This window comes from Acinonyx jubatus, chromosome D4 (genome assembly GCF_027475565.1).
Source record: "Acinonyx jubatus isolate Ajub_Pintada_27869175 chromosome D4, VMU_Ajub_asm_v1.0, whole genome shotgun sequence".
Taxonomy (NCBI): Eukaryota; Metazoa; Chordata; class Mammalia; order Carnivora; family Felidae; genus Acinonyx; species Acinonyx jubatus.
The window spans coordinates 1,375,132-1,389,100 of record NC_069391.1 but is presented as its reverse complement, the minus strand read 5'-3'; the positions used below and the strand labels follow the sequence as shown (position 1 = coordinate 1,389,100).

General features: G+C 59.3%; 1 protein-coding gene across 6 annotated transcripts in view; it reads right to left on the bottom strand.

Annotated features, from left to right (window-relative positions):
* SEC16A (SEC16 homolog A, endoplasmic reticulum export factor) overlaps positions 1–13,969 on the bottom strand; it is a 32,281-nt gene that overhangs the window by 6,312 nt on the left and 12,000 nt on the right. For all 6 annotated transcript variants that reach the window (XM_053204358.1, XM_053204363.1, XM_053204362.1 and 3 more), the window contains 20 exons: positions 12,730–12,856; positions 12,039–12,210; positions 11,785–11,950; positions 10,773–10,915; positions 10,149–10,210; positions 9,902–10,040; positions 9,250–9,495; positions 8,085–8,182; positions 7,601–7,682; positions 7,272–7,389; positions 6,982–7,093; positions 6,712–6,817; positions 5,927–6,067; positions 4,834–4,947; positions 4,405–4,582; positions 3,691–3,915; positions 3,187–3,269; positions 2,138–2,284; positions 318–398; positions 63–119 (listed from right to left, as the gene is read on the bottom strand). In XM_053204358.1, the coding sequence (XP_053060333.1) occupies positions 63–119; positions 318–398; positions 2,138–2,284; positions 3,187–3,269; positions 3,691–3,915; positions 4,405–4,582; positions 4,834–4,947; positions 5,927–6,067; positions 6,712–6,817; positions 6,982–7,093; positions 7,272–7,389; positions 7,601–7,682; positions 8,085–8,182; positions 9,250–9,495; positions 9,902–10,040; positions 10,149–10,210; positions 10,773–10,915; positions 11,785–11,950; positions 12,039–12,210; positions 12,730–12,856 (2,597 nt within the window). The remainder of the gene's footprint in view (positions 1–62; positions 120–317; positions 399–2,137; positions 2,285–3,186; positions 3,270–3,690; positions 3,916–4,404; positions 4,583–4,833; positions 4,948–5,926; positions 6,068–6,711; positions 6,818–6,981; positions 7,094–7,271; positions 7,390–7,600; positions 7,683–8,084; positions 8,183–9,249; positions 9,496–9,901; positions 10,041–10,148; positions 10,211–10,772; positions 10,916–11,784; positions 11,951–12,038; positions 12,211–12,729; positions 12,857–13,969) is intronic.

Below are 13,969 nucleotides of genomic sequence, written 5' to 3'. Positions count from 1 at the left end.
CCCACGGCCAGGTGGCAGGGAGCACTCCTCCCGCCAAGCAGACGCTAGGAATTCCAACTCACCTCCTCCTCTGGCTCATTTACATCTACCCATCGGTTCTTCTTTTCATCCCAGACGATCTGCCACCATCATGAAAATAAAGAGAGAAGTCCGGACTCTCAGCGGAACAGACCTGGAGCGCGGCCCCGTGTGACGCTGCACACCCAGGAGACGCCCACCCAGCCGTGCCCGTAGCCGGGGTAGCACTGTGCGAACCACTGCCGGCCACGTCACGTGAAGTCACAGGCCCCGCCGGCCCCACGTCCTACAGCACTCACCGACTTGTTCTTGTCGTCGGGCAGATAAGCCTCCGTCCTTTTCTTCCCGGGCAGCCAACGAAATAACCAGGACTCGCTGCTCTAAATACAGAAACAACCACAACACCCTGGAGGACGTGGTGCTGGGTGAGGGGAGCCCCACACGGAAGGCCCAGTCCTGAAGGGTCCGCTCACAGGAGGTCCGAGCAGAGTCGGATCCGCGGACAAGGGCGGGGGGGGAGGGGGGGGTCCGTGTGCAATGGGACAGAGTGCAGTCTGGAAAGACGGACACGTTCTGGGGACGGATGGGGGGGGGGGACGGCGGCACAACAGCGTGAATGAGCCTGACGCCCCCAAACTATGCCCTCAAAACAGGGTTAAAATGGTCACTTTTACACTGCGTGTATCTTACCACAATTTAAAAACCTGAACAATGTGCCTTTTGGAACTTTTCCTGTCTAATGCCAACGGATGGCAGCCTCCGGCATCCTCCCTCCCTGACTGAGCAGCGGCAAGAAGGCTGGGAAAGTCCTTGTGGGACCCCCTCAAAACAGTCCCCCGTGTCTCGCCCTGAGAGAATTTAGGTGTCAGGAACGCTGACTTCACTCCTCGCGTACCGTACTTCGCTTCTTCTAGAACAAGCAAACAGGGAAGGAGCCGCAGTGGCTGTGTGTGCTCTCAAACCCGTCGCTCTGGGCGACACGGGTCTGCACGCTCCCACCTCGCTGAAGCATCACGTTCCAGCTCACGGTTCCGGCATACTCTGGGATCACACTTGCGTTTCAGTAAGATACCAGCCATTTAAAAAAACCGATAAACTGAACCATATTAAGAACCGATAATCTACTTAAAAAAAGGCGGGGAAGGGCACCTGGCTGGGTCAGTTGGTGGAGCGCATGACTCTCACTCTCTTGGTCTCAGAGCTGTGAGTTCGAGCCCCACGGTGGGTGTGATTACTTTAAAAAAGAGAAAAGAACACGTTCCTCATAAGCTAACTAACACGAAGCGAAAGGAGCCGACCCACAGTGTAGAAGAGGATGTGGGGCACGTGTATCTAACAGGGGACTGGTGGCCACAGTGGAAAAGGACCCGATTAAAAGCAGAAGACACAGGCCAGCACCACGACGCCAACGACGGAGGTGGTAACGGGCGTGTGAAGAAGGTGCTCAGCACCCTTGCCCCCCAGGGACGCAAACTGAAAGCACCGGGGGCAGCACGGAGCCCGGCAGAGGCTTCGGTGGGCGGGACGGCCCGGCGCGCGGAAGGAGCGCCACCTCCCTGGCTGTGCTGCGGGGAGGGTCACCGGTCCAAGCTGCCCGGCGGCCCCTTCCCAGGCTGGACCCCCAAGAGAAACGAGCACTTTCGCCAACAGCAGACAGACCAGAACCGCTCGTGTGGCTTTTCCATAACCAGCCTGTGTCCATTACCCAGGACGAAAGATAAATACAATTGTAGCATCTGCGGACCCTCCCTCGATGTTCCCATACAAGGGTGTTTAAACATCAGTCTCCTTCATAAGAAGTCCCAGAACAGGAGGCACCAGCCAATGGTGACAGAAGTCAGAAGAGGCCACCCTCGGGGGCTGGGCTGTGACAGGCCGTGAACACAGGGGGCCTCTGGGAGGGCTGCGCTGCTCCAACCCCACTCGGGCCGTGCCCGTTTGGGGACCCAGATGCACGCACGTTCACGAAGCTTCACGTTTCACACGCCCCTAGGACACTTCCCAAACCGTGTGGCCCAAGTGACGAAAGAACGGTGGCCTGGGGCCCGGCGCCCAGCGCCGAGGCGTGAGGAAGGGCCCGTGGGAGCCCCCGCCCCGCCGGAGGTGCGCCGTGTGCTACCTTCTTAGGCTCCTTGACCTCTTTCCCGGCCGCCTGTGCAGGCCTCTTCCCTTCGGGCGTGGACGTGAGAGGCGGCTGCAGGGCTCCGGGGCCAGCACGCTCCCACGCCGGAGGGACCTCGGAGTCCTGGGACGTCCTGGAGGGGCCCTGTTCCGAGGCAACAGGGGAGGAGGTTCACCCGGGGCACCACAGCAGAGGCCTATGACTCGTGAGGAGGGCAGAGTGGGGGGGGACACAGCTGCCCCCCACCCCCCAGCCTGCAGTTAGCCAGCCAGTCTGTCGAGGCACACTGCAGGAGCAGGAAGGGGGTTCGGGAGCTCAGGGGGCACTGCCGGGCTGCAAGGAAGAGGGAAGGGACTGGGCACAGCGGAGCAGGGGGCGTTGTAAAAGATAGGCTTATTTGTTTAGAAACTACTTCTCGCTGAGTGAAGACCCCATTTTCAAAATTAGTGACTGTCATTTTACACGAAAACAGAGTATTCTTGTGGAGGAACGTGTAACAAAAGTTTAGACGATGACCGCATGCCCACAGAGGCCTGCTCTCTGTACAGAAGGCTGTAGAACAGCGTGTAGAAAAGCGTTTGTTCCCCCCCCCCCAACTCCCGCGCTGAGACGAGAGCAAACAGAGATGGTGTTTACACCAGACGCGTCTGATAAAACGATATCTTGATTTCAAGAAACCAGTGAGATTTTTAGGGATTCTACTGCAGAAAGTGAGGTGCAGAGAGTGGGTAGGGCTCTCCAATTTAGAAAACTCAAAGTTAGCAATGCAGTTTCATTACAAACGAGCACTTTCTCTCCATGAAGTAACAATCCCCACACCACACTGGTAAACGAGCGTTTTCCTCCGTAATGCTTTTCCCCAACTCCGTATGGTGAGGATCCGAGTTATTTCAGAGGAGCTTTCCCACCGAGAAGCAATTTAAAGGACAATTTCCTAAGTTTCACTACTACCTTTCTACTTAAGGCTAAAGAGCGACAAGTCTGGGCTCCTAATCAACGCAGCTTATGGAAAACGAATAGCTTAAAAACAGAAAGTGGGAGAGTACCAGATGAGCAAATTTTCCGCCAAAACCATCTTCTCTCCGTTCCAGAAGCGAGTTTCTCCCAAGCGCCTCCTGTGGCATCACCCCTGTCAACGGAAGAGAGAGCCACGGTGGCAGCTTTGCGACGAGCCTCAGAGCCCGAGACCGGAAATGGTCTCGAAATGGCTTCATCTTCAAAGACGGGTCTACACCGTACTGTGCCCGAGTACACAGCACGAGAACCACATCGGAGCGCAGAGCAGGTCCCAGCCCGGGCGCACTTCAAGGCCGGCTCCCCACACCGGGACACCCGCTCACACTCTGCGTCCTAACCAACAGCCAAGTCACAAGGGAGACTAGCGTGGATCTCGATCAGCCGTTCCGCCTAGAACTTCCAGAACCCTTAGCAGACAGTAAGCGATACAACTTGTTTCAAGCGCAAATGACTTAAGGCCCTTCTGCCAATCACCTCCTTGAACACCAAACCCAGTCTAGGCCTCTGGGGATGGCGTCGCGGCAGAGACCCACCTGGGTCCTGGCTTCCGGCGTCCTGGGGCAGGTGCTCGCTTTCCTGCAGAGACGGTGCGCCCGCTGGCACGCCAGGTCCCGGGTACAGAGCTGCAGGCTCAGGCACAGAGGGCTCTGGAAAGCCAAGCGCAGACCCCGGGGGTCCGCAGCCAGGCCCCAGCTCCGCAGGGCCGGGGGGTGGTGGCACGGGGAACAACGGCACCCTGGCGGGGAGCGTCGGCGGAGCTGCAAGAGCGAACAGCAGCCTGAGGTCACTGGCGCTAACTCCAGTCACTTGCAGAAGCGAACGGGCGGTCGCCGAACAGTTTAGCACGCGGCATTCTGCGTGGCCACGTTTCTTGCGTTATGCGCTAAGAGAACCCGGCGCCCGAGCAGAAAGTGCGGGGGATGCGAGGGCCTCTGCGGTTGGGGGAAGAACAGCACGCGGGGACCCTTTGAGGACCAAAGGGAGAACGTCATTAAAGGTGACGGGCAAGGGCTCTAAGCCACAGTGAGACCCAACACAACCCGGAGAGCGGCTGCGTTCACGGAGTCCTCCTGGCCTCGGCCGCCGGGGGACAAAGGGGCGCCCGCCCGCTCAGCCGATGTTTACAGCCGGGAGAACGGACAGCCTCGCGGAGGGAGAGGAGAAGGCTGACGCGAAGCTGAGACATGTCCCCTCCGCTCTCCCAGAGAGGCAGGGAGAGAACGTTCCGCGTGCGGCACGGGGCTCACCTGAAGGCAGCAGCCGCACGCCCTGACCGAAGCGCTCGGCGCTGGGCACAGGCAGTGCCAGCAGCGGGTTGCCCGGCTGGGCGGGTCCCGGGCCGTCGTGCTGCCCGGCCTCAGGGCTGGGCGTGCTGGGGCAGCGCTGGGAGAGGGCCCCGTCCAGGCTCCACGGCGCGGCGCCCTCCTACAGGAGAGACACCGCAGGCATTTCCCACCGCCCCGCGCTGCGGCACCAACCCCGGGGGACCCGCTCCCCGCGTCTGTGCTTCAGGAGCGCCTCCCGGCCCCGTCCCGGGAATCCACGCGCCTCTGAAATGCTACCGTTTACACCGAACACCCGCACTCGATGTGAAAACGGGGACACGGACCGCGCCTGTCAGCCCGTCTCTGACATCGCGTCTCCCGAGACCGAAAGCAAACCTCCAACCTCCACACCTTGACCTGCTTCTCGACGCGCTGCAGCTGGACCAACCAGGCGGGCTCCACGAAGGACTCCTCCTCCGGCTTCTCTCTCAGCTGAGGGTCGAAGAGACGCAACTGCGAGGCGATCTAGACGCACACGGGGTGGGGGGAAGAGCCCGTTACCCCCGGGGAGGACAGGCCCACCCGGGTGACCCAGGGACAAGAGCATCTTCGTCACCCAACCGGGCGGCTGAATCACCGGGAAGGTTTTCTGAGGCGCGCCATGACCTGCCCCGGAGCGGCTGGCGAGGCCGAGACATCAGCAAGGGGGCCCGGGAGCCTCGAATGCGCCCTAGCAGACCCGTCAGCCTGTGTGCGTGGGGGCCAGCAGTCCGCACGCCCCCGGAGCGAGTCTGCTGCCCCTCCCATCGGACCCCACGGACTTGGCTTCGCCGATCAAAACACTGAATGGACCCAGAAATGCACACACCCTGACGGGCGGTAGGGGGAGAGGGACGGTGAGGGAGGCGGGGACAGATGAAACAAGGTGGCCGTGGGTTCACTGCTGAAGCTGGCGGAAGGAGGATTCGTTATTCTGTTTTCGTAAACGTCTAAAACTTCTCGTAATGAAACACTTTCCCAAGTTATCACGCGAGTGCATTCTCCTGAACGAAACTCCCGGGGAGAGGCGAACACTGGCGCAGCGGGCAGCGTGTGCTGCACGTCCCCACGCGCAACCCCGTCTCCTTTGAGCCTCGCCTGCTCCCGGAGGCCGGTCACGCGGTCCCTGTTTTACAGAGCAAGAAACTGGGGCCGGCCCTGGAGCTGCCAGGACCCAAAGCCAGGCTGCCGGACTCTGGTAGCTCATGCTGTGAACCACTAGATTCAAGGGCCCCACGGTGAGTCTCCTGGGGAAACTTCCTTAGAAGCTACCGTCCCGTTTCTGCGCTGGGGTGAGAGAGCTGACGAGTTCTTACGCTAACGCAAAAACACCGGATGCCCGTCCAAGAACACGAAAATCGCGAAAGCCGTTCAAGAAGGAAGTCCCGAGCGCCCCAACGGTCCCAGCTCGGTTCCCGAGTCCCGTCAGCCCGGTGTCGCCGGGAGGACGCTCAGGGGACGTCACCTGAGCCAGCTGGCTGATGAGCACCGGAGAGTGCGCGTGGGGCTGCGTCAGGATGGTCTTGGCGATCACCTCGCAGTAGTGGAAGGCTTGCGTGGCCAGCCCCATCTCCGCCAGGCGGCAGGAGTAGATGAACTTGAACACCTGGGGCAGGTGAACGAGCAGAGCGGTCTGAGGCACCGCCCCTCGCCCCCGCCAGACCCCACCCCAGGCTGGAGCTACTCTCCCGCTTCGCCTCGCACGCCTCACACACGCCCCCGGCGGCTGCCCAGCAGCACCAACCCTGCTCCCGGAGGGATCTCACCTTTCGCTTATTTATTTTTCAAAGATTTCACTTTTTAAGTTACCCTTACATCCAACGTGGGGCTCCAGCTCCCGACCCCGAGATCGAGAAGCCAGCCAGGTGCCCCCCAAGGTATCTCAGATGAAAGTCGACAACTAAGCTTCCTGGCAACTCTTTCTCTTCAACACGCTTACGAGGCTGGTCGGGACAGCCGTCCCCACTCGCTCTGCCCCACAGACATTTATGCCCACACGGTCCCCGGTCAGATAATACTCTCCGCACGACGCTAAGAGCTGCCGACAGACAAAGTACTGGGGACCAAACGCTCAACAAACATCTTAAAGGCAAACAGAATCCTCAACTCAACAGGGCTTTCTTCTCAAGCATTACGGACGCTTGAGCGTCTCGAGAGCTCCAAGAACACTTTATCGCTTTCTGCGCAAGGACTCGAACCCGCGATGGTCGGAGAGTTGTCAGCACAGACCGCCCGCCCACCCCCGCTGACCTGGAAGTTGGGGAAGGAGCAGGTCTGTGCCCCGAGGGACTGGGCATACTCATAGGCCTCCGTCCTCTGAATGGCTTCATTGGTCGCAAACCGGAAAAACGGCAAACTGTCGGGGAAACAGGGAACCTCAGTCCTTGAGCAGGTCACCCAGAAGCCCGTCACACCACAGGACAAAGCCGGCAGCCGCTGCCGGGCCGCCCGCCGTCTCTGGGTGGGCTGAAGGAGGGCGCTTTCCTTCTGCGGGAAAACAGAGACCGCTGTGTTCCTCACCTGTGATTCGATCCGATTAAAACCAGTTTTGCGGTTTTCTTCGTATAGACCCCTAACCCGACCTGGGCCATGAGGTAGCAGAAGTGCGCAGCATCTAAGAGACCTTTCGAAGCTGAGGAGACACAAAGCGGGCCGCGGCCAGTGACGCCGAGGTCTCCCAGGAATCAAAACACGTGGATGGAAAACACCACAGAGACGACGCGAACGGCCCTCAGTACCCCGGCAGCGGCTTCCACACACGAGCGTCCTGCGCTCTCCCACCTCCGGGCCCGCGCCCGCACCTGACCTACCTAGCGTGTCGCCCATGGTGGTCATCGCCCTGGACTCCACATCCACGCTGCTGCTCAGGTTGGACAAAATCATAGCAAGATGCGGCCTCCAATCCCCCCACTTCTCGTCTCCGCAACACTGAGGTCAGAAAAACGCAAACCCAGATAAACCCTCCTCCTCAGAAGACAGCGTCATTTTCATCTCTCACGGGTGAGCTCAAAGAGCACAGTGAGGGAGCGAGACCAACAGGGGGTCGCAGGCCTCGAGGCCCGAGACGCAGTCTGTCAGACGAGCGAGCCCGGACAGACAGCCGGACCGCGGAGATGCCCGCGAGCCCCTGAACACTGACCGTGGACGCAGCGGGCATCCGGCCCGACATCAGCTGGTACACTGTCTGCAGAGGGTCGTTGATTGGAAGACTGTTGGCGAACCTGGGCAAGTACAAAGAGACGAAGACCCGAGTTGGCCCTGTGTCGAGGACAAAAAGGCAAAGACAAGTCTGGTCTCATCTTGGCCACCTAACGGCCGTCTGGCACTTATCCCGGGCGAAGCGCACAGGTCCCAGTATTTCGATTAAGGAGCTGAAAACAAACACAAGGCCCCAGGATCTCGTGGTGCTTTCACAGAAAGTACAAGAACTACACGGCCAATAAAAACTTCTAAAACCCCCTTCGCGGTACAACCCCCGGGCGGAGGCCAAGCAAGCCCGGGCCAGCGGCACCTGCCTTCCGGGACGAAAACTACAGGCCACTGTGCTTCCAAGAGCTGGCCGGGCAACACGACCAGGCCAGTTGGAAGCGCCCAGAGACAGTCTACAGGGCAAGATGCTCTACCTGGTCATGACCCGGGCGTGTGTCCGGCTGTCCATCTTGCTTGCCAGCAACAGAGCATGTCCCCACAAGGCATTTTTCATCGCAGATTCCAAAGCATCCTGCAAAGTGTTTTCGGGGTTACCCGAGTTATCAGAACAATCTCCCCGACACAAGCAAGCGGGCGCGGCGGCCCGCGTGTCGTCAGGCACCGCTGGGGGCGGGCAGAGCAGAGGGCACACCAAGGAACGCGCGACTCAAAGGTCTGCCGACACAGCTCCGGTTCAGAAACGAAGTCCACTTTTCACATGTGCCCCAGCTGCAAAGTCCCTGTGGTAGCAGGCTGGCGAATACACATCTCGCTTTGTCATCTACTAGCAGCATGAAGAACACACACGCCGACCAGCAACCAGGGCAACCGAGACGGGGTACCGCCACCCCCAAACCATCGCTTCCCCCGTGGGACACACCACAGGGATCGCATCCCCGTTCCAGAACACGGCACGAGGCCTCCACGAACGTCATCTCGACGCTCACAGAGCCTTTCCTAAGGCAGACTTTCCCTTACCCAAAGTCACCCGGGGCACGACTCAGAGGACACCTTCGGGCGACAAACACGTTGCGGTACAGGTAAACGGGAGGCAAACCGGACAGACTTTACAATTTCAACTGGTCGGAAGATGTCCACGTGAAGACCGTTTAGTTATCACACACGAGCTTTTGGAGCGGATCACGACGTCGGAGTGCCCCGAACCACCGGCCTGGGAGACCCCCGCCACCAGGGCGCCCACGCGGCCCCCACGGGCCCCCTAGGGCCCTCCCCGCAGTCTGCCTGGTCCCGGCGAGCCTCCAACGGCTCTGCATATTGTGATCGGCTCCCCACCGGCCCCCGGCTCCCACCTCACCGGGGAGGATGGTGTAATTTCTGTCTCGTGCTCGGCTTGGCCCCGAGACCCGCACACGACAGGGGTGCAGCCTGAGCATGGGAAATTCATCTATTTGCCCAATGACTGAAAAGTGCACTCGCAGGTCTCCGACCCCACAACCCTCGGAAGAAAATCCCCACTGACGCGAGAGGACGTACCAACACCACACGGGACGGCGTCTCTGGCGCGCCCAAGAGCGGGACCACACCCCTCGGCTGTGCCCTGTGCCCCGGGACACCCTCCCCCTCCCCGCTCCCGCTCACCTTCTTGCGTCCGTAGAGCAGCAGCTCTCGGAACCTCTCTGTTTCCTTCTCGAGAGTGCTGGTGGTGGCCGCATGGCTGTCGGTGAGGAACGAGAGCTGGGCCTCCCCGGACTCCTCCTCCTCCACTTGTCCCACCGCCTCGTTAGTAAAATCAATCAGGTTGGCCTCGTTGGGTGACTTCCCAGGAAGCCATGCCGTTCGGTGGTCTCGTAACAGAAGTTCTGCGATGTCTGTTCCCACCACGGTCTGCGAGGGCCACGGGGGCAAGAAGAACAGAAGGGTTTACCACAAACAGAATTCACTGCCGGGGTGACAGGACACTCCCGCTCGTCATCAGGCAAGGCCCCGAGCAGGACTCCTCAGGCGTGCACGCTCTACTCCCAGGGGCACAGGGCACCGCCCGTGACACGGCCAAGAGCAGGATGGGCAGACCACAGACTGCCTGATAGGCCGACAAAAAGGTGGACCCACACCTCCCTTTGCCCCAAACCACACGGCCCTGAATTCCACTTCCCCAAATCACTGCTAGGAAGCTCTTCCTGCGTGAGCCCCTGGACGGTGACCCCGCTTCGCCGAGCACAGCCCGAAAAGAAATCCCGCCCAACTCCTCGGGGTGCAGGGGGACCAAGGCAGGGGCCAACGAGAAACTTACCCCGTTCTGCCTGCACAAGAGAACAATGAAATTCCAAAGGAGACTGGCAGACTCCTTGTCAATTAAATTTTCATTCTGCAAACATTTCGTAGCTTTGTTCTGTGCAAAATTAATAACATCCACTTTATGGGTGTCACCTCTGAAAAAAGAACACACACTCGATGAACAGCAACACCTTGCATCCGCGAGGCCGAGCACAGCAGCCGCCTCCAGACAGACATCGCGGGGCGCTCCAACAGGGACGTACTTGCCGAGCGGTCCCGGGAATGAGCGCATCTCCTCCTGGTCCGGCGTGTGCTGCAGCAAGGTCTGGTGGAACCGGGGCGGGGCAGGGTGGGGCGGGGGTGGAGAGAGACAGCAGCTCAGGGGCAGCGTCTGCCGGCCGCACAGGAGCACCAAGCGGTCGACGCCACCTGGGGGGTGGCTGCCCCTCCGTCACAGGGCGTGGGCACATTTGGTTTACAACAGTGACTTTCAAGCTCTACTTGAAGGAGTGGGAACCACGCCTCCCCTCAAACTCTGAAGTGGGGCCCTAACGTGCACAGAAGAGGCCTGCCAGGGCCGCAGAAGAGGGTGCCCCCCCACCAGCCTCCTGCACCCCAGCGCCTCTCCCCGTAACCCACATTCACCAGTAAGAGGCCTCCCTGCTGAACCAGAAATGCCAATGAAGACAGAAAGTGAATATGCCTTAAAACCAAGTCTGACGTGACCCCCAACGCAGACGCTTGAAATGCTGATCTCTGAGAGGAAACTGACATGACCCAACGCAACAGAAACATCTGCGGATCGAAGACGTGTGCAGAGAAACGCTTTGCAAGGTCACTCCTTCAAGGGCAGTCCTGCGAGGTGCAATTTCTACTCACGGAATTACCTCCATGCTGTGGATCTCGACCAGCGCGGGCTGTCCTTCTGAAGGCAGATTTGGAATCACTTTAATGAGCTGACCCCCAGGACCAAACCTGGCACAGACATGAGGCACCGAGAATTTCTCAGGAGAGGTTGGTCTTGACGGAGCTACGTTTAAATAAAGTGAAAAAGAAACAGCTTGTCACCCTGTGGTGCTTCTGAACTAGACCAACAGCACAGAATTTCACGACACCCACGTGGCTGGAGTCACAGGTCAGACTGGTCGTGGCGACCCGGCTTCCAACCGGAGGTATTTTGGGTAGACGTCCTCCCAGAAAGGAGAACTTAGGTGTGTGTCAGAAAAGCGTTTCAGTCATTAGACACGACGGCTACTCTCTTCTGAAAAGAGAACTCCTTTGAAACAGCCGCGTGCGTGGAGCGAGTGTCCCTCGCGAGGAGCGTCGGGCTGCCAGCTGCTCGGACGCCCCCAGAGCCTCCACACCTAAGCCTAACCCTGACGGTGAGTGGCGCAGGGGTCGACAAGGGGACTGAGGACAGAGATCTTCCCTGGAGCATCGCCCTGTCGGGTCCGACGCCCACGTCTGCACTTCAGGGGACAGCATTTGACCCAGTGTCTCGGGGAGGAGTCAAGACTGTGGCACAGGGACAAGTCCACGCAGGTTTTCAAGGGGAGTTAGGAGTTTCCCACACCCAAGCAGCCAGCACCGGGGAGCACAGGGCGGCCGCGCCTGAGAACCTGGCGGGGAGCCTGTACTCAGAGCCACACCGGCGTGGGCACCACGGACAGACTGGGCTGCTCTCAGGTCTGAGTCCGAGGGACGGCACCAGCCCCCGTGACAAGCTCTGTGACTCACGGCACTCCTCACCCTGCAGAGACAACCAGGCCAGGCACCGCCAGTTCCCATCAGAGCTGAAATTCACTCCCTCTGTCGCCCCGGGCTCGTGAGGCCGCCCCGGCAGAGTGACTGGACGTCCCTCCGCGGCCAGGAGCGCCTCGGCCCCGACCACACACACACCTTGCTCTGTCGCGGGCCAGCCGGCTTCGGCAGGGTAACCGTACTCCGGGAAGCCCTGGACGCTGCCAAAATTGTTGCCGTAGGCATAATCTCCGGGCAAGGAGTCTGGGGGAGGCGGGGCCTCGTAGGAAGCAGCAGTCATGCCGTGATTTCTGTAAACCTGACTCTGAGAAACAGAGCAGACGGGACCAATCAGCTCCTGGGAGCTCGGGAGACTCAGACGCGCGGTCGAATACGGGAAGGGGGGGGCCCACCTGGCGCGAGCGGGAGCTGAGGCTGCTGCGCAGACTCTGTGCGGAGCGCTCGCTGTGCACGCTGCGTCTGTCCGCCTCCTCCCCGTAAGGGTCCCTGTGGGGCTCAGGGTCGTCGTCAAAACTGCCAGTGAAGCGAGGGTCGTACCTCCAGGGGTCATCGTACCTCTCGGGCCTGGAGAGAGCGGGAGCAGAGGCGAGGAGAGGGAAGTGTGGGGAGGGGGCTCCAGGACAACAGCCCTCTGCTACACGGCAGCGAGGTCCCGCCGTGTCGTCGCCACCCTGTTGCTGGGTGCCAGCTCACCATCCGGGGTCTTGACCCTCAGGCGACCAGTGGGAGCCTACCCTTGGGCGGAGTGGCCACATCCCAAGCCCAAATTCAGACCCCACCTTCACCTTCAGATTTGGAGAAACAGGCCACAAGGGCACCTGCGTGCGGCCATGCCTCTCCCGGACCAGGAAGAGGAGGGGCCGACTCCTGGCGCCGCCCCCAGGCCAGTTCTCAACGCCCCCCCCCCACCCAACACCGCAAGCGGGAACTGCCAGGAGGGCCTGTTCATCTTTGTCCTTCAGACAGGGACCCCAACGTCAGCTGCTGCTCAGGGTCCCAAGCACAAGTGTAGCTTTCCGATGAATACGACAGACGTGAGGGCAGAGTCGAGCAACCCTCCTTACCGACGCGCGTCGTACCAACCTGTCCCCGTAAGTGTAGTTTTCTTTCCGGTACAGATCGTATTCCGCATCATACCAATACCTCCGGTCACAGGCGCGGGGGTCCCTGAATCTGGAGCCATAGTGGTATCGGTCCCAGCGGCCCACATCTGTGAGCGGGGCATTAACAGTTTATTACAACAGGCAAAGCAAGACACGCCTCCCGCCCTGGCTAGAGAAACCACACCACCCCAGACTGAAGGACGCCTCGAGGATCTCAGAGGAACCGAACTTTCCTCCCCCAAATCAGCATGACCTAGGAGAGTGTTAGCTGTCAGGCCGAGGACCCGGGCATGTCTTGCCTGTACCGACAACACGTAACACTCACCGGGTTTCTCTCAACACGGGTGATTTAAAAAAATAAAAACCTAAAAAAACCTTGTTTGTAGTTACTATCTTTTGGTACTTGATTCTGCGACCATACGTTTTCCTTATCTGGCTTCTGACGTAGTTTAGAAAGTTTTAAGAAATAATCCAAAACTAAAAAATTACTTAAAGCACCTGGGTGGCTCAGTCGGTTGAGCATCCAACTCTTGATTTCGGCTCAAGTCATGATCTCTTGGTTCATGAGATCGAGCTCCACATGGGGCCCTGCACTGACAACGTGGGGCCTGCTTGGGATTCTCTCTCTCTCTCTCTCTCTCTCTCTCTCTCTCTCTCTCCCTCTCCCTCTCCCTCTCTCTGCCCCTGCCCACTCGTGCTCTCTCTTCCTCTCTCTCAAAATAAATAAACACTTTTTAAAAAATACATTAACATTATAACCTAGATGTACCATTTTTGGCAGCTACGAGCAAAACTTATATGTAAAATGACACAAACGTAAATGGGAAAGAGGCCTGGGGGAAGCGGTACAACCAAGGGACAGTGGGCCCGGGACCCTCCCCTGCAGCTAAGCACAGGTCACAGCCAGGCAGCAGTGACCAGCAGGACCGCCAGGGGGACGTGTCGCTGAGATGAGCACCCCGCCCAATGGCAGAGTGTCAAGATGGGAAGGCAGCTCCGGGCGTATGCAGTAAGGACATCTGATGCTTGCACCGTGGCGGGAGGGCGGCCACAGGAGGCCACCAGTATGCCACACGGGGCCAGTGTGACCCCAGAAGCTGGTTTCCCATTTATTTCTTTTCATCAACTTAAATAAATATGCAGGACCAAGGCCATCCTGGAACTACTCACAATCACGCTTTGCTAGAAAATCATAGGAAACTACTAACGTGATAAAGATA